The 20,722-nt window shown below is 34.9% G+C and overlaps 1 protein-coding gene across 1 annotated transcript in view; it reads left to right on the forward strand.

Moving 5' to 3' along the window:
* Nucleotides 1-259: 259 nt before the first annotated feature.
* LOC118183361 (uncharacterized) overlaps nucleotides 260-20,722 on the forward strand; it is a 31,908-nt gene continuing 11,445 nt past the window's right edge. Inside the window, exons 1-2 of the mRNA XM_035352869.2 lie at nucleotides 260-417; nucleotides 7,730-7,873. Of these exons, the coding sequence (XP_035208760.1) occupies nucleotides 7,755-7,873 (119 nt within the window). The 5' untranslated portion in view covers nucleotides 260-417; nucleotides 7,730-7,754. The remainder of the gene's footprint in view (nucleotides 418-7,729; nucleotides 7,874-20,722) is intronic.

Here is a 20,722-nt window from a genome sequence, read left to right on the forward strand (position 1 = left end):
CTGTTTCATAATATGCCAGAACCTGAAAGCAATTAAAGTTAGCCCTAACCTTCGGAAGCACATTCCCGATAAACTGGACACGTTGTTTTCACCGATTTCGTGGGTGACATGACAAATCGCTGGCAGAAGACTGGACAAGAATTTTCTCTTCAAATTAAGTACAGAAAAGTGTTTTTTTTTTTTTTTTTTTTTTTTTTTAAATCTGGCCGTGAAAGAACACGTGAGAAAAACCGGTCTGCTTTCAACGTAGTGCGAAAATAAGTATCAAAATTTCTCTGCACAGACAGAAAGAATTAGTGATCAGTTCTCTTTCGGAAATTATAAGTGATACAACTATTAGTGACTATGGAAGTTCTTGCTTATGTCAGTAATAATTAGTTCAAAATGTCAACAATGATACCATGTTAGATGTTTCAGGTAAGATTTCTTATATGATCCTTTTAAATAATTGAAAAGTTAAAGGAAATTTTTATGCATTTTCGTGTATCATTATACATATTTTCAAGGCACTCTTTTCTGAAAGGGTTATAATTAATATCACAAGATATAACAGCACATATTGAAGTTAAAATTGTTTCCTTTATTCCTTTCGATAATTTATTTGATGATCTTCTAAGTATTACTGAAATAATGAAAAACGACATGCTGTCGTACGTTTTCGTGATAAATTACCAAAATGAAACCAAAATAAATTTTAAAAGTTTAACATGGAAATTTAAACAAAAGAATTTGAATTATACCTGCCAAAATAAGCTTGTCTTTCCATCTAAGCTAAGATGGTTAGAAGTAGCCAAAATAACCTGCCAATAATAGATGTCAATATAAACTCTATTAAATTCAAAGAGTAAATTCAATTTAGCTTAAGCTAAAACTTGTCTAACCAACTAATTTGAAAGACGAACTTTTGCGTCAGCTTTTACTACAGTGCGAAAACACTAAGCGATCACAGCATTAATAACATTTAAAATGTATTAACCCTTCAGCTTCAAGTACAGGACTAAAAACAATAGCTAACACAAATTTATATCCGCTTCATGCGGAAATTATAAAGAGCACGCAAAGGCAAAAGTATTTACAGTTCATAATTTAAATTATCCTAACACTTGGTTCAGTTAACACCATGAGCTACTGTTAAAGATTCAACTCACTAAAACTCACTAAAGTAGCAGAAAATATCACTTAACATCTGAAGCAATCAGAGATGTGTTTAACGACTGGCTGGAGTAGCCAGTCCTCGCTCTCTTAAACTTATAATCCTTAGTCCTGTATAAAATCTTCTGATTTACACGTTCTGGTAAAGTAGAAGAAACAGCATTAATCTAGGACATATTTTAACATAAGCAATAGCGTGTTAATTAAAATGAATTTTACATGTTTTATAAAAATATTTTTATTTTCTTGAAAAATCCTCCTTTTTGATGTAATTTATGAAGGAAAAAAAATCAGAATTCCTTCAGCAATAAACGCAGTTGCATTATGTCTGTGTAATTTTTCTTCTTCAGATTTTATTAGACTTCAACTTGAAATAATGTTCTGCAGTTTAGGCCTAGTTTTAAAGATTTAAATGTAGAATCTGCTTCTTCAGCTGTATGAGTGCAAATGATGAAAGAAATGCCTGTGCTCAGGGGATAACAATGAAAGGAAGGAAGTAAAGTTACTAGGCCCATCTATTGATAAAAAATGAAAACATTGGTATCGTTAACTAGAATTGAAAGAAAATTCTTTATAAAAAAAGTACAAAACGGCTCTAGAAAATCTATTCGCCAACGGAAAATATTTTTTGAATAATTTTGGCTGCAGAAAATTAGGAACGGGGTTTTTTGGCTTACAGTGTTGGGCAGCAGGATATTTAAGTATTTTTTTTTTCTAACATATCCGTCATATTCCTTTACACTAAATTTTAAGGCTCTTTTATTTTCACCAATGTAAATGAAACCACACTGGCAAGGAATTTTGTATATACCTCAGGATTTCATATCCGGAATGGGTTTTAAAAGACAGAACTGCGAATATTATTGACAGAAGATTAAAGAGACCCAAAAATTGAATTTCTATAAAATGCATGCAATTTTACAACTAATAGAAAGGAATTATAACAGAATTCTTATAATCTCCTAAAGCGAGGGAGTACGTTTTGATGTAAAATGAAAATTTTTTAACCACTTGGTCAATTTTGCTAGGGAAAAATAAAACCTCTGTCAATAGCAAAACTTCTTATTGTTTTTGTAAAATGCGGTTTTAAAGCTCTCATCTCAACGCATCAAAAAGCAGTTCATTATATCAAGTTTAGAAAGATAGCTTAGAAAGTTTTTTAATTATTACTGTTTTTGTGTTAATTTTATTTAATAAATATTACGTTCTTCGCTCTTACACCACACAAAATTCAATTCAACAGCAAAATATTCAAAAACAGTATATCTTTATTTTTAAAAAATAGCATATTCACAAAATATTTAAAAACAGCACATCTTTATTTAAAAAAAATAGCATGTTCACAAAATATTTAAAAACACCATATCTTTAGAATTTCCGATAGACAGTCTCGCGCGCTAGACTAAAAATGTTTTATTCCATGCAGTGTTGCCTACATAAACATCCTCTGATTTATACATTTCGATAGAGTAGAAGAAACAGCATTAATCTAGGACATATTTTAATGGTTCTAGGAAAAAGGCCCTCAGGCATAATGCTCACAGGTATAAATGCTCACAGGAAAAAAGCCCACACAGAAATATGCTCACATAGAAAAAAGCTCAGGTGGAAAAATGCTCACGCGGTAAAAAAGCTCATATAGAAATATGCTCGCATGAAAATATGCCCGCTGATAAATAATTCAGGTAGAAACATCCTTACATTAATCAATCAATAATAAATCGATTTGAACATCGTACACCTACTTTAATTTTTTAAAGAAAAATTATTCAAATTACTAATTATACTAATTATTATTATATATTTCAAAAAATACTAATTATTATGATATATTTCAAAAACTGCATAACTTATGTGTATATTCAGTTGCTATAGAACATTAACAAATGGGCCGTTTTGAATTAAGAAAAGGAGAGGAGAAAGGAAGTAAAAATGAAACAGAATAACACAGTGAAAAATTATTAAAATTTTAATTGTTAAAAAATAAAATAATAGTAAATATAAGTTACATATTTTATAATATAAATATTTAGAAGAGTAAGCAAACAGAAATAATTATTTTATTTAAATTACGTAAAATACCTTATTATATATAAATCATAAATATATATGTAAAAAAGATGTTAATTTGAAAGCATGCTGTGAGGGGATTGTCTTTGTTAGCTTTCAGATAAGAGACTAAATAATGCAAAATAAACTTTTTTCTGGGTAAGAATACAAGTAGGGTGCTATCAAAATAGGTCTTCACAGTTGGTGAAAAGGGGAAGATTATTTCTAAGGCCAGGTTTTGTTAATTGAAAACCCAACCAATTCGCCGTGTAGCACAGCCCCATACGGGGTAAGGCCAGTATCAGATGCAAAACATTTATTTTTGGAAGAAAAAACGAAGAAACAAATATTTGAGTTTTATACGATTGGTTATAAGAAAATGCTAAGCATGTTCTTTTTATACAGGATGTCCCGTAAATGTTGCGACAATCTTCTGAGGGGGGTAGGGCAAATCATAAGGATTAATAAATGCATAGGAACTCATGCCCGGAAATGTCAGAGGTAAGTGATAGCAGAGGTAGAAGATGGGAAAGGAAACAAGAGAGTGATTAATTTGAAACATTTATTGGACATGAATACAAATGGTGTACGATAGCTTGAATGTTACAACAAATGCTTGAAGTTTGCACTATCAGACATGCCTGCTACCAACTGACCGTTGATTGCCGTACATGTTCAAACACACCGGGAATTTCTTCGATTGTAGCAGCTGCGCAGATGAGTCTTGCCACGAGATCCATTTCAGGCACAAAAGGATCGTGATACACGACACTTTTGATGGCTCCCCACAAAAAAAAAAAAAAAAAATCAAGGCTCGATAAATTCGGTGAACGGGGGGGGGGGGACCAGGGAACCTGTCCACCACGCCCAATCCATCGATGCGGGGATGATCAGTTCAAATGGCTACGAACATCCAGTCCAAAATGAGTAGGCTTACCATCATGTTGCGCCTCACATTTGGTGGAACATCGTCAAGCAAGCCGGGAGAACCTGCTCCAGAAAGATCAGAAAATTCGCGGCATTCAGCCTGGATGGTAAAAAGTACGGCTCGACTAAGCAGTCGCCGACCGTTAACTTTGAACTTTTGCCCACACATTAACTTTGAAGCGTAGTTGTGTTCAGATGATTGTTTTATTCAATTATATTATAGTTCAGATGCACATATTCGGGTGGAGGTCTACGATATTAAGAATTAGACGGCTCTAGGTACCGTCTTTTTCTCACGATGCTAAAAACATACATACAACATGAAATATTCAGGAAAATTAAGGTCATTTAGAAAAATGAAAATATCAGGTTTCGACGACTGTAGTTTCCTAAAACAGCTAGAAAAATAATTAAATTTTTTAAATGCTGTTCACGATGTAAGTAATATAACAAAGAATATTTATACAATAGTTGTTTAAATTATTTCAGATATTTGGTAAGCAAATAATTATGCTGAAGGGCCGGCCAGTTTGGTGCATCCTATGTATCATACATAAAAATCTTATATTTAAAATCAGGCTTTCAAAAATAGTGAAATTAAATGATAAAATGTTGACGTCATTGATTGGTATTTCAGCTTAAATTAGCGCCATATGAAGAATTTTTCATTTACTTGATAAAGAAAAGTCTTAATTTTTCAAAACATAGCTCCGTATTTATTTCACTGAATCGCTTGCTCATGAAGCTAATAACAAATATTTCTCTGAAATGGCAGTACTTTCTAATTTGCTAGGAGAAGAAATCCACAAAATGAAAATAATAAATAGCTTCAATAGGTTTTCATTGAGATATTTAACAAATAAAGAAATAAAAATTTACTTTCAGCCTGAAAATATCATAAAATCGTGTCTTTGCAATGCAAAAGCATCAGAATTCATTAAAAAATCTACTTTAAGGTTCGGTCGTAATAAAAAATATATAGATGTATATAAATAAAAGCTGTAAAATTGCTGGAATGAAGGTGAGAAATTGTAAAATCAAAGAACTGAAGAAGACAATTAGAAAAGTCCAGAGATCCCGAATTCTGCAAGTCGAAGTTTGCTGAAATTAGGGAAAGATATTATAGATAGATTAGTATATTTTGCTTCTTTCTATATCAATAAAAATATTTACTTTTATCTCTAAAAAATAAGTTTTGTCCTTTCAAGTAAAATTTCAGAAATGAAATATTCATATGAATGGCTACATACTATGTTGCTTAAAATTTTATAACCATCATTGTATTAGACGAAGAATTGGTGTACGGATAGAAAAGTTGGAAATTAGATACTCATAAATTAATTGATTGAAATTAGATACTCATAAATTAATTAATAATAATAAAATTGAATGTTTAATCACATTTATTTAAATATCGGCATAAATATTATTTGTATTTATTTTCTATATCTCAGATGTTTGAACCCGATCTTTATCACGATATTTTCAGAACTTATCGCTTTTGAATTCTTTTAGCAAAAGATAACTCATGTGTCAACTTATAAGGTATTTCACCCGTCTTCCTAACATGCCTTCGCGGTGTGGTGGTCTGAGCTCGTATTCTAGAGGTCCGTGGTTCGATTCCCGGCGAAAGCATTGGTATTACTTTGGTAGACGGTTGCACGGAAATTATTATTAAGAATTATATGTATTATTAGTCCAAAGGGGCTTTGTCCCTGAAGGACTATTTGTTTTCGTTTTGCGATTTTGCGTTGGTTCACTATAAAAGTCCGTTTCACTTTTCACCACCAAATGTTAGAGTTGCCACCAAATGCTGCATTATGTTTGAAGAAATTAAATAATGAAAAATCTGCATAAATGTATGTATATTTCTCGCATTATGTTAAAACAACGATACGTACAGCCATCGAATTTTGAATGACGTAATCCTACTGCGAATATGGTCATGTGGAAGCCCAAATTTGAAATTTGGAATTTGTTTTATTATCGATTTCATATTTTGTAAAACTTTAACGAATTTTTGATTAACATAATCAAGGATTTTAAAGCGAGCAATGGCAACAATCTACAGGGGGGGGGGGAGAACCTTTTTATCTCTAGCACGCGGAACTGTGTATCGGAAATTCTAAAGATAGACTAATTTAAAAAATATTTTGCGACATTGCTATTGAACTGAAATTTACGGTTTAAGTGCGAAGAACGTGATATTTAATAAATAAATGTAACACACAAAACGTTAAAAAACGCCCCTTTGGACGTAATTTAAAATCTGAAACCTTTCAGATTTTTTATTTGTTTTTAAAATGCTAAATTTGTTATAAGCAGTGTACTAATTATTAGAATATGCAAAATGAATTAAAATGCATATATCACAAGGAAATTTTGTGGGAATTATATACAGTGTGCACGTAAGTTCTCCCTCGCTCTTTAATTTCGCAATTGTTGATCTTATACATATACTTCTAAATACAAAAATGTTTTAAATGTTGTAAATATTCATGTTTGGGCACTTTTAAATTTAAAAGGAACAATTTTCTAAAAATAACGAAATCTAACTTTTACACTTACACTGAGTGCATATGCTATTATTATTTAGAAAAAATTTATACACTTTATAAAAAATAATAAACAAAACGTTGGGCTCTTGTACGAAAAAATTGAGAGCAGTATTTAATTTAAAAATTTAGGATATTTGACATTTCTTTCATTAATCTTTTTGTTAAGAATTTTCATATTACGTAATTTTTAAATTTTTAAGTGCTAAGGAATACGTTATTAATATTCTCCCGAAGGTTTATTATTTTAAAATAATAATCCAATTATTCATACAAAAATTAATCCATTTAGAATGTTTTTACTTTTTGATTCAGGCAAATAATGCTATGCATTGTCTATGTGCCAGTACCTGCTTCCCAGTATTTTCTTGAACATATATTCTGTAAGATTCTGTGAAAAAGACATTTTTTTCTGAAGAAACTTTTAGTAATCGATATTTGTCGCAACAACCTACGTAGAAATGCTATTCCTGTAACCTGTTAACATTAGAAACCTTTTTCTAAGCTATTATTTCATTTTACAGAAGGTAATGTGATAATAATAGTATTATGTGATAATAATTAATAATATATTTGATAATAACTGATTTTACTTAAGGTTTGTCCAGAACTATTAATGACATTATCCGAATGATAACACTAAGTGATGAGAAAATAGTCTTCAAAATATCAATGGAATTAAACTAATTTAATGCAAATATAACTAAAAGCATTTAAATACTTATTTTCACAGCATCTTAATCGAGACAAAAAGTCATTGATTTATGAATTGCTCGTACTCATAATGTTCCTGGAAATGATTTGACCGATGCTGTCAAATAATATTAATACTGATAGAGCATCCCTCATCTCGGCGTTTAGTAAAACATTTTTTAATCTGGAAGTGTATGTGTAAGACCAATGGTTTTAAATATAATGTGGGCATGAATATTTATGAGTAACTTTCTTGGTTTCTCTCTAAAACTACTACTTATAGAAACAGATGAAATTGCTCATATATTTTGTTATAATATTTTTTTATGTGATTGCTTTCTATTTTCTTTCAGCCAAGCATTTAAAAGATCTTCAGCGATGTGGGGTGTGAGATCAAATCTATGCCAAAAGCAAAATGAATCTGAAGTCGAGCCATCCGAAGAAGATCCATTACTGGGAGCGGAACTGAAAATAAAAAATACAGCTAAGATTAAAAGGTAAGCATTCATATTTTTTTATCTTGTCCAGAGAATTCAAAATGACCCAGGCGATCATGCTGTGACTAATCCTAGTTTATTATGCCTAAAAATAAACGCCTACAAGCATTCGTTGGAACGCTTGCATTAAATACTGCTCTCAATTTATTTCCCATAATATATCATCAGAATTCTTAAGCATTCATCATACATCCCGTGTAGGCGTTAAAAACAATGCAAGAAAGAACTGTGTGTTTACCTCTGTATCAGGCCCCACCAGTGGTCGCTGAATGCTGATGGTACGGGTTTAATCCAAGATAAAATGTCAAGCTGCATAATTACTTTTCAAGGTGCATAATTACTTTTTATTTTTTCCCCATGTTTAACATGAATATGAGCCAGTTTCCTTTAGAAAGCCCTCCGCGAAGGTTTCTTTCTAACTAGGCATGATAGGCCACTTGTGCTTTGCCATAATCAAGTAAGCTATCGCTGCATAGAAAGGAGATTTCTCTTTATTTATTCCGTTAGGTTCATGAGCCATACGGATGAACACATAGAACGTCTTTCTCCTTTATTGTCTTATATATAATTTAAGCAGTTTTGTAGGCGCTTCCCATTTGAGAGAGGCCATACGCTTCACTGCATTCCTGAGAGTGTTCAACATCTTTTTAGGACTTTGGCATGTGGCATCCATGACAGCCTATTATTTGTGATCAGTCCGAGTTATTTCAATTGCTAGACAATTTTGATTCCTCTACATTCAAATCTAAGACTTGTGTTTGTCTTCATGGTGCTTTTGCTCCCAATCATTAATGTCTATATTTTATCAACTGAAACCGACAGTTCGTATTCTTTGATCCATTCAACAAAGATATTCAGACGGGCTTGTGCTCTGTTTGTTACGTCGTTTCGGCGTGCAGCGATAAATATGAAATCATCTGCGTAACCTATGAATCTACTCTGCTTGAGGTTTTAAAAGCAGTCAAACAGTGAATTTGCCACAAGATTCCCTAGCGTTGGATCCAAACAAGATCCCTGAAGGCAACCCCATGTAATGGGCTTTGTTACAACATTCTTGTTCATAGTAATCTGTACCCTTCTGTCTTAAAAGTAACAGCTAACAATGTGTCTTAACTCCATAGACATCCATAGATAATAAACTGTTAATACAAGTAGACAAATCGTCAAGACATGTATACTCACCAAACTATGAATCTTTTCCTGCCACCACAGCGTGCCAAATGCGCCTTTTATATCAATCTTTTATATCTTTGACTATACTGTGCATATCTAGTCTTCTGTTGTTAATTTAAGTTGTTATAAGATCGTACTCTGTTGATATGCTGGGCCTAATTAAGAGCTAGAAAACACTTCTATAAATTTTCCTAGCTTTGCAATTTGGCATTAGATAGTTCATCATTTACAATTGGCACTATATGGTTTGATAAGAAATTAATATAATGCATTCTAGTCATCGAAATCCAACAATAATTAAATGGCATTGGTAAGTATCTCGATGTCGAAATATCAGCCGTAGTTTTGAATCACGTAAAAGCAGCATGCAGCTCAGGAACGGCTTATACTATATAGAGGAACTGTCCAGCTCTATACAAGCATTTTTCATGGAACAATAAACATAATTTTTTTTAAAACGACATTTTAATATAGAATTTTTATAAAAACCTGGCTTTGAATCAGCTAACGATTAGTCACAGAAATTATCATATCTGATATATTTTTTTAATTTTAATGATTTTTTTACTAGCACCAGAGGTGCTATTAGACTCGAAACTCACTTTTTGTCCACATCACTTCTGTATCTGAATCATTTTTCAGATTGCTGCCACCAAATGTTACCGAAACATATTATTAAAAAATTAAATATGAAGAATGTACCTATAATGAATCATAATGAATGTGTATATGTATATATGTTCCTCGCATTGCGGAAAAACGACTTCACCTAGAACCACCGAATTTTCAATACACGTAGTCCTCTACAGAACACAGATATCTCGAAGCCCGAATTCAGAATTTCGAGTTTGTTTTTAATTTATTTAATAGTTGAAATTTAAAGAATTTTTTGTTTAACGTATGTTAAATAAAAGTGATTTGCATCTGTTCAACGATTTGAAGCAAAAAGTGGAAACAATATTCGAAATAAAACAATTTTATCTCCAGCGTGCCAATCTATTGCCATTCAGCAAAACACAATATACAGTGTCTCACAAAAGTGATGGGACACTTGTGCTTTATGAAAGGAAACTGTAGTAAAATAAATTTAAAAAACATTTAAAAATTTTTTGTGGGTGTGTTTCATACTTAAATTTAGTAACAATTATTGCATAACATACATTTTCTAAAAATATTAAAATAGTAATTTAATAAAAATACAATTGTTTAGAACGGAGCAAAAAATGGCTCACATAAGTGATGGGACACTTAGTTTTCCATCAAATATTTATCCACAAATTTTACTCCTTAAAATGTTTTAATATTTTGTTGGATTTCCTTTTACTTTTAAAACGTGATTTAATCTTCTTGGGATGGATTAGACTAATTTTTTTGTGATTTTTGGAGTGATTTTACCCCATTCTTCTTGAAGCAACGATTTTGATTGTTGTTTTGAAGAAATGGTGTGTTTGTGAATTCTTGATTCCAATTCTTGCCAAATATTCTCTATGGCAGTGCTCCGCAACCGGTGTGCCGCGGTACACTGGTGTGCCATGAGTAGGATATAGGTGTGCCGCAATCAAATACATGTATTTGACATTTTGCAATTTTTTATCATGTATTTAATACACAATGACAATTTTTTTTTCCTTAATAATGTCTATTTTAAATGTTTTTATATATTTCACTGTTGTGTGGTTGTGTGCGTGATTGTAAGTGTGTCAGCATTTGAATTTTTTCGGCACTTCCTTGATAACTCGGAACTCTTTGGTGTGCCACGAAATTCCAGAAAGATTTTTTGTGCGTTGCAGGTGAGAAAAGGCTGCGGAGCACTGCTCTATGGGATTTAAGTCTGGAGATTGTGGGGGTGTTTTTATTATTTCAGGACAGTTATACAGCAGTCAGAGTCTAAAGTTCAAAGCAGTGTGCTTGGGGTCATTGTCCTGGTAGAATTTAAAATCGTTATGAAGGATCAATTTTCGTGCTGAAGATTTCAAATTTTGATTTAAAATGTCAATATACTTGTACTGATCCATTATACTGTCAATAAAAACAAGATTACCAACTCCAGCGGACGACATATACCCCCATACCATAACTCCTCCTCCACCATGTTTTACTGTTGGCACCAAGTTCTGTTTGCGAAATTCTTTCCTGGGTTTTCTCTACACCAAGATTCTACCGTCAAAACCAAATATATTAAATTTACTCTCATCAGCAAATATAACTTCATTCCAGTAATCAGAGTTCTTATTTATGTTGGATTTTGCGAAAGCCAGTCTGAGTTTTCTATTCTTTTCACTTACGAAGAATTTTTTCCTGGCTGCTCTACCGTGATATCCAGCAGATCGAATTACTCTTCTAATAGTCTCAGGATTAGCAATTACTCCATATAATGCTTGTAAATCAGCAGCAACTTTAGGAGCACTCATTCTTGGATTTTTTTTAATATTTTGAACAATAATTCGCTTTATTCCATTGGATAGCTTTGATGGTCGTCCAGGTCTTCTTTTATCCTGAATCATATGATTCTTTTTATATCGTTTAATGATATTGAAAACTGTTGAATGACTCATGTTAACTGTTTCAGCAGTTTCTCTAATAGATTTTCCACGTTCAATATGCAAATTTATAACTAATTTTCGAATTTCAGTCAAAGTTTCTTTTCGTTTAGCATTCATGGCTGCACAGAGCTAAAAAACACAAAAATTCCAAAACAAACTGGAGAGAAAGACTGCAGACGATTTTATAACTTATTCCCAATTTCTTTTGAGTAAAAATAAAAACCCCAAAATATATTTTTATTGTAGTACGTAGTAGTATCTAATGGTGTCCCATCAATTATGTGAGCCATTTTTTGCTCCGTTCTAAACAATTGTATTTTTATTAAATTACTATTTTAATATTTTGAGAAAATGTATGTTATGTAATAATTGTTACTAAATTTAAGTATGAAATACACCCACAAAAGATTTTTGCATGTTTTTTAATTTATTTTATTACAGTTTCTTTTTGTAAAGCACAAGTGTCCCATCACTTTTGTGAGACACTGTACATATCTTTCAATTTTAATCCACAAATTCAGCTATTTGAAAGCCACTTCCTCAGGTAAAATACGTTTCAGCGTTTTGCCATTCAGCAAAGAGTACGATATCTAACTTTCAAATTTAATCTTTTGTTGCTAATACCAAACTAAGTGATTAAGAAACAATAAACGCAGTTCTTAAAATATTTTTTCTACTTTTTAATCTGATTGGTTTAAATAAAAATGCATTTAAATCGTGAGATATCTAATTGGAGTTATTATATATTTTTATTAAATTACACTAGCTGGACTCTTTAAATCATTATATATTTTTCTCTTTTTAATGATAACTTCTTTGGATGGCTGGCAGCCGTAGGGACCAGTTTTCAAATAAATAATACAGCGAATATAAAAGAAATGTATGCTATCGGTAAATCTAAAAATATGCCTTTTTTTTAATATTTTGTAATTTTGCTCTTAAACTATGTCTAGCGTAAGTACGAAGAATGCTTTACTTAACAATAAAGTTAAAAAGACAAAAAAAAAAAAAAAAAAAAAAAAGTGTCAGCAAGAGTAAGTCCAAAAGGATTTTGGTCCATGACGCTCAGAGGGAGCATAAAAAGCATGAAGAAATCCTCTAGTGCGACGTTAAACTGAATTCTTTCGTACTGCCACCAAATATTATCGTACTTTATTGTTTTTAAAGAAATTAAATAATGAAGAATCTGCATGTATTTATATGTTCGATTATATATTATTATTATAATATATAATTATATATTATAAAAGAACGATTATCGTATTATAAAAGAACGATGGTACCTAGAGAAGTCAAATTTTTAATAAAATAGTTCTCCACCCTAACATGAACACCTAAAAGCCCGAATTTTTAATTTCGAATTTGTTTTATTATTTTCTCATATTTGGTAAAACTTTAATGCGAGCAGTAGCTACACTGTTCCAAGTAAAACCTTTTATCTCCATCACGTAAGACTGTGACCATTCAGAAAAATTCAAGATGCTTATCTTCCAATTTTAATTACCTTCGTAAAAGCAATGTGTTGCCGTGGCCGGAAATAAAGCACTTTTATCTTCTGCGTGACTACGTGTTGCCTTTCAGTAAAGCTTAAGATATTTTCAAATTTAATTTAGTTTATTGAGTAATAAAAAAGTGTTTTAAAAGCAATGAACACAGTTCCTAAGAATACTTTTCCCTGTTTTTTAATATGATTGATTTAAAATCATGAGATGTCTAATTAGAAATGTTCAGTAACTTTCATGAAATTACACTAACTAGACTCATTAAAATCATTATATTGTTGCGTGCGTACGGGTTCGTTACGAAATGAATGCACAAGTCCGATGAAAAATGAACAAAAATTTATTATTATCACAACAAAAATGCTTAAACCTTCTCAAATTATCATGCAGTATTACAATATCTCACGGTAGTAATCTTTTAACTACTCAAATGTCCAATAGAACGTAATTCAAAACAGCTAAAGAAAGATAATCCGCGAATTCGCTACAATTAACAAGAGCAGTTTTCTAAACAACAACAAACTAAGCAACTACTGAGATGTTTTCCTCCTTTTATAAGATTTTAAAATCACGCGCTAGAATTTTCCAGTACTTTCTCGAAATCAAAAAGAGATATTTATTTATTTAATGCACGCGCTCTTGTATTTTCAATTTTCCGGCTTAGCTTTCTTTTAATATTCGTCACGCGCTGCACTGCGCGAGAAATAAAACCATTTAATTTATAATTAAACTAACATTAGCTTTTTAAATACCAAATTCGTAACACTGCCCCCTTCCCAAGGACTGCACGTCCAGGGCAGTACAATCCCTGGACAGGAAGCTAAACTTACAACTGTGGCATAAACATTACATTACAATATCAAACAACATGAACAATAAATGCAATAACTAACTTAAACAAATCAAATGCTATCAAATACTCAATACAAAACAAATACTAAATACAAATCAAATACTAAATGCAAATCAAATACTAAATACAAATCAAATCAAATACACATTTAAAAACAAAAAGGACCATGGTCTGATACTATTTACAATTATTTACATTATGTACTATGGCCATAGTAATGAGCTAACCTGTCGTAATGAACGACTTTAGGTTTAGAGTTTGAAGACTTACGAATCCGAACCACGACGTCATTCAGCCTTTTTAGGACTGTATACGGGCCATCCCAAGGTGACTGTAATTTCGGACTAAGTCCTTTCCGTCGAGTCGGATTCCACAACCACACCTTATCTCCTTCGTGGAACTGATGTTCAGTAGCTCTTGTGTCGTAGCGGGTCTTCATCTTCTCCGTCGCCAAGTTGACTCGCTCTCGTGCAAAGTTGTGCATCACTTCAAACCGGGCCTGGAGATCTTGAATATATTCCTCAGACGATGAAGGAGCATCCGGAGGGCGGCCAAACAATAGATCACAAGGCAGACGAAGGTGACGACCGAAGAGCATCTGTGATGGAGAATAGCCGGTATTCTCGTGGACAGCACTGCGGTAAGCCAGTAAAAAGAGTGGTAATTTCTTGTCCCAGTCCTGTTGGTTTCTGGAAACCACTAATGAGAGGTTATTAAGGATGGTTCGATTGAACCTCTCTACCATGCCGTCCGACTGGGGATGCAATGGCGTCGTTTGAGTTTTGTCAATGCCGAGTAGTTTGCATAGTTCTTTGATTACTGCCGAGGCAAAATTCCTTCCCTGATCGGAATGTAACTGAAGAGGCACTCCGAACCTGGAAATCCAGTGCTGTATCATTACCTCAGTTACTGTGACAGCCTCTTGATCAGGAATAGGATAAGCTTCAGGCCACTTGGTGAAGTAATCAATGACAACGAGTATGTTTGTTGCCATCAGCAGTTCGTGGCAGAGGTCCCAGGATGTCAAAGGCGATACGTTCAAAAGGCGCCCCTACGTTGTAACGTTGCAGCTTGCCTCGGCTGCGTCTCCTCGGTCCTTTCCGACCTGCACAGGCATCGCAAGATCGGCACCACTTTTGCACGTCATCCTTTGCATTATTCCAGTAAAAGCGCTCACGAACTCTCTGCAAGGTCTTCATTATTCCAAAGTGACCTCCAGTAGGGGTGCTATGTAACTCTTTAAGGACATCAGGAATGCGGGATCTTGGAAGTATAAGTTGCCATCGGAACGTCTTCCCATCATCCGATTCGAATTTCCGGTATAAGACGCCGTTTCGAATGTGAAGTGAATCCCAGAGTGCCCAATATTGTTTGGTTGTAGGACTACAGATAGAAATGTCCTGCCAGGTAGATTTTCTGTTTGATGACTCCATTAAATCAATTATGGGTTTAATGTCGCGGTCTTCCAGCTGGTCTTTCCTGACTTCATCATCACTCCACGGTTCTCGATCAGCCGATGTTGATGTTGTAATTTGTCTTGCGACCGGAGTCAGCAGCTCGTATTTCGCTTCCACCCTGGAACAATATCGGCAGCTTTCTTGGCAAGGTCTTCTAGACAGGGCGTCGGCGTTTCCGTGTGATGATCCCTTACGATGACGGATAGTGATGTCATATTCTTGGAGTCTCTGTATCCACCTGGCTATTTGACCCTCAGGATTCTTGAAATTTAAAAGCCAGGTCAATGATGCATGATCGGTGCGGAGCAGGAATTTTCTGCCGTATAGATAGTGATGGAACTTTTCTACAGCTTTGACTATGGCGAGCAACTCTTTCCTGGTGACACAATAATTCCTCTCCGGTTTAGACAGGCACTTGCTCCAGTATGCCACTACACGTTCTTGGCCGTCTATTTCTTGGGACAAAACAGCACCAACACTTTCATTACTCGCGTCGGTGTCGAGAATAAATGGTCGGTCAAGCTGAGGATATGTCAGGATTGGAGCAGATGTTAAAGCCTCCTTTAAGTTGTTAAATGCATCCTCGCATTCTTTTGTCCACAAGAACTTCTGGTTGCTCTCTGTCAGCTTGTGTAGGGGTCTTGCGATGGAAGAAAAGTCCTTCACGAATTTTCTATAGTAGGTGCAAAGCCCTAGGAAGCTTCTCAGCTGATGGACATTTTCGGGACGTTTCCAGGATTTAACGGCTGATACCTTTTCAGGATGCGTGCGCACACCTTCTGCAGAGATGACATGTCCCAGGTAAGTCACTTCCTTTCGGAACAATTTGCATTTAGCGGGACTTAGCTTCAGATTGGCTTCTTTCAGTTTCTGAAGCACCTTCCTAAGATTTTCTAAATGTTCTTCAAAACTCTGTCCGACGATGATGATGTCGTCCAGGTATATGAGGCAGGCTTCGTAGGAAAGGCCTTTCAAAACAGTTTCCATAAGACGTTCGAATGTTGCCGGCGCATTACACAGTCCAAACGGCATCACCTTGAATTGCCAAAGCCCTTGTCCCGTAGTAAATGCCGTCTTTTTTCGGTCTTCAGGCTGTATTTCTACCTGCCAATACCCACTCTTTAAATCAAGTGTTGAGAACCACTTGCTTCCAGAAAGAGTGTCTAGAATGTCGTCAATTCTAGGAAGAGGGTAACTGTCTTTCTTCGTAACCTCATTCAACCGGCGATAGTCGACGCAAAATCTTGTTGAGCCGTCTTTCTTTCTGACTAGGACGATGGGAGATGCCCTTGGACTTACTGAAGGCTCGATGACATCGCTTTCTTCCATATCTTTTAACAGTGTTCGCACCTCTTCCTGTTTAGCAAACGGTAGACGTCTTGGATGTTGCTTGATCGGGGGATGATCGCCGGTATCTATTCTATGTTGTGTCAAACTAGTTCGACCCACGTCAGAAGACGAGGAGAAAACAACTTGAAGATCTTTAATGACGCGATCGGCAGCATTCGTCTCTTTATCGTTTAATTGTGCATTCTGCAATAACTCCGATGTAATTCTCTCTGAGGACACGGATTCTTGGATGTTACTCTTTCTTTCAACGGTGGTTACTGGAGTACATGCTGCAGCCACTTCACCTTTCTTAATAATTCTCCCCTTCTCAGTTACATTGGCGACTCTCACCGGGATAACCGTTCTGGATAGGTCGACGAGTGTTGAGGCTACTAGTACTCCTTTTGGGCTATTACAGTTATTAGGAGATTCTATGATGCCGTAGCGGAAATTTCTGTTTTCGGCTATGGATCCAGCAAGTAAAATTTCTGTTCTTGCCGGTATTGTGATATTGTCTTGTGCTATGATTTTATGGACAGATTTAACTTCATCATTGACTCCAAATAACGCTATGTCCTCAGATGTAGAATGCAATTCGTTATTTTTAAAGTCCAAGGAAAAATTGTATTTCCTTAGAAAGTCCAATCCGATTATGCAAGAATCAGTGATCTCTGCTACATATGCCGTGTGATGGTAAGCGGCACTTCCAAACGTGATGTTAGCATTTACTTTTCCATCGATGTTGATCTTCTCACCGGACACAGTCTATAGGGTAACGCAGGGAGGCGTCCAGATAAGTTTGCTTCCCAGTTGTTGAGCCAAATCTTTTCGGATGATGGTAACGTTGGCTCCTGTATCTATCGTCATATTGCAGGGAACTCCATTAATATGTCCTATTATGAAAAGTTCATTACTGCCGCCTCTCACTGCAGAAATCTGAAGCGCTTTAAACTGGGGCTTTTCATGATCTGGCAACCTCCGCCCCGCGAGATGGCCACTAATTAGTTTCCCTGTTGTTTGTTAGGAGCGGTCTTAGCATCCGTGCCCTGGAGTGTTCTGAAGTTTCGTCGTATGTGTCCTTCAGCACCGCAGTTCCAGCACTTTACGGTCGGTTTCTTGTCACCAATATTCTGTCTCAAGGCGTTCAGTTGTCTAGTTAAATCGTCTAGACGAGCAGTGACTTGATCCCCTGGCTCCTGGACTTGAGCAGCTCTGACTGGATGGCGGTCTCGACGGGTTTCTTGCTGGGCTGCCTCAAATTTCATGGCATACACTAAAGCGCTTTTCAGATATTTAACATCCGCCATTCGCAGTGCTTTCTGTATTTCAGGGTCCCGGATGCCATCGATGAAATATTGCAGGGACAGGATTTCCCTTGTTTCTGTCGGGCACTCCGAAAAGGCGTGATGTGACAACCTTTCAACATCCGTGGCGAGCTCCTGAAGCGTTTCGGTGAGCTTCTGTTGACGAGATTTTAATTGGAGCCTGCTGTAGTCTTTTAAACATTTCTCGCCGAAGCGCAGCTCCACAGCGCCGGATAGAGCTTCGAAATCTAGCCTTTGATTTTCGGGAAGCGTCTGCAGGATATCCGCTGCGTCTGCTCTCAGAGAAGCGGCGAGATGACAGGCCTTAGCTTGGGAATCCCATCCATTCGCATCCGCAACGATAGAAAATTGTGTCCTATACACCTGCCAGGAGGTCTTCCCATCATATGTAGATAGTTTCAGAACGGAACGAGCAGGCATCGATAAAAATTTGAAACCTTCAGAATTGTTTCCTACCGTCGCTATGCACTTCTTTAGGCTGTCAACTTTTTTGGCGACGGCAGCAGAAACCCTATCATCAATTTGTTGTTCGACGGCAGAAACTCTTTCTTCAATTTGTTGTTGGAAGGCCGAAACTCTTCCTTCGACTCGTTGCTCCACAGCCGACACTCTATCTTCTATTTCATCTTTGACAGAAGAAACCTTTTCTTCAATTTGCCCGACTTTATTTTCGACAGCTCCTATTCTGTCTTCCATAGCCTCAAATTTACTTTCTATTACGCAGGTTATTTCTCTTTTCATTTCGTCTTGACCTGCCTCAATCTTTTCTTGTACAGCTTTTATGTCTTCTTTAAAAGTTACTTGACCAGCTTCCAACTTTTCGTGAACGGCTTCCATTTCCTTTTTAACGGATCTCATCTCTCCTTTAACGGAATCTTGGCCCAATTTCATTTCTTCCTTAAATGCAGCAAAGGCTGATATCAGCTGTCTTAACTGCTCTTCCATCGCTCTTGTGATTGGCATTCAAATCCCACCGCTGCCACCAAAAATTGTTGCGTGCGTACGGGTTCGTTACGAAATGAATGCACAAGTCCGATGAAAAATGAACAAAAATTTATTATTATCACAACAAAAATGCTTAAACCTTCTCAAATTATCATGCAGTATTACAATATCTCACGGTAGTAATCTTTTAACTACTCAAATGTCCAATAGAACGTAATTCAAAACAGCTAAAGAAAGCTAATCCGCGAATTCGCTACAATCAACAAGAGCAGTTTTCTAAACAACAACAAACTAAGCAACTACTACAAACTGAGATGTTTTCCTCCTTTTATAAGATTTTAAAATCACGCGCTAGAATTTTCCAGTACTTTCTCGAAATCAAAAAGAGATATTTATTTATTTAATGCACGCGCTCTTGTATTTTCAATTTTCCGGCTTAGCTTTCTTTTAATATTCGTCACGCGCTGCACTGCGCGAGAAATAAAACCATTTAATTTATAATTAAACTAACATTAGCTTTTTAAATACCAAATTCGTAACAATATGTTTTTTTTTTTTTTTTTTTTATGATAATTATTTTAGGCGGTTGGCAGTGCAAGCGGCTGTTTTTTAAAGAAATAATAGAGCGAATATAAAAATATTTATGGCAGCCTCCACTCTATTGGTAATTCTAAAGTTATGCTGTTTTTAAATATTTAGTGACTTTATTGTTGAATTGAATTTTATGTAGCGTAAGAGCGAAGAAACTGATATTTAATAAAAAAATAAAGTTTACAGGTAATAATAAAATGATAAAAAATTTTGTTAGCCATCTTAATAAAAAAAATTGAACATTAATATGATAAACTGAGAAAAGACCGAAAAAAATTAGAAAAATGTTATGCCAACACGTAACTATGCATCTGGAATTCTAAACAATGCTACTATGCAGTTTTTAATAATTTTGTGATGAACTGCATGTGAGGTAAGTGCGAAGAAAACTTATTATTAAAGCATCGTAATAATAAATTAAATTATTTCTTAGCTTTTAAAGGGCGACTGGGGTTTTAGGGGACCCACTCGCCAAATCCTGGGTGTGGAGAATCATCATCCAACACTCTTTTAGTTCGGGCGCCATTGTAGAGACATTAGGTATTTTTTGGAAGCAGAAAGATGAAAAATAACAAACGCCTTCGCCGGGATACGAACCGCGGACATCTGGAATACGCACCCAGCGTGCAGACCACCACACCACGAAGGCATGCCAAGAAGGCGGGAGAAATACCTTATAAACTGACATCAGTCATTCATGAACACACCAGAAAATAATGCTCAGCAAGACTTAAATATGACGCAGTGTGCTATGACGCAGCTATGACGAAGCTATGACGCAGTGTGACGAAATTTCCAGTAGACTTGGCGTTAAAATTAACCTCAGACTTTTAAACTGCACCGCATGCCATTATTCGTTTGGTCTGAGCATATTTTGCGGCACGAGCCAAGAAAGATAGGTCAGTTTTTAACTAAAAACTAACCATTATTAAAATTTTAAAATAGTTATCATAAACTATATATTTAGGCATTTTAAAGCAGATTCTGAACTTTCCGATAACTCAGTTTTAAAATGCAAACTATTTACTTCTGGACTTTTATTATTACAATTAATATTACTATTATCGAATTTAATTTTAACTAAAGGTTAAATAATGTTAACTCTTTTTTTTTTTTTTTTTTTTTTTTTAC

The sequence above is a fragment of the Stegodyphus dumicola genome, chromosome 1 (genome assembly GCF_044657685.1).
Source record: "Stegodyphus dumicola isolate Sdum_Otavi_A_Nest chromosome 1, ASM4465768v1".
Taxonomy (NCBI): Eukaryota; Metazoa; Arthropoda; class Arachnida; order Araneae; family Eresidae; genus Stegodyphus; species Stegodyphus dumicola.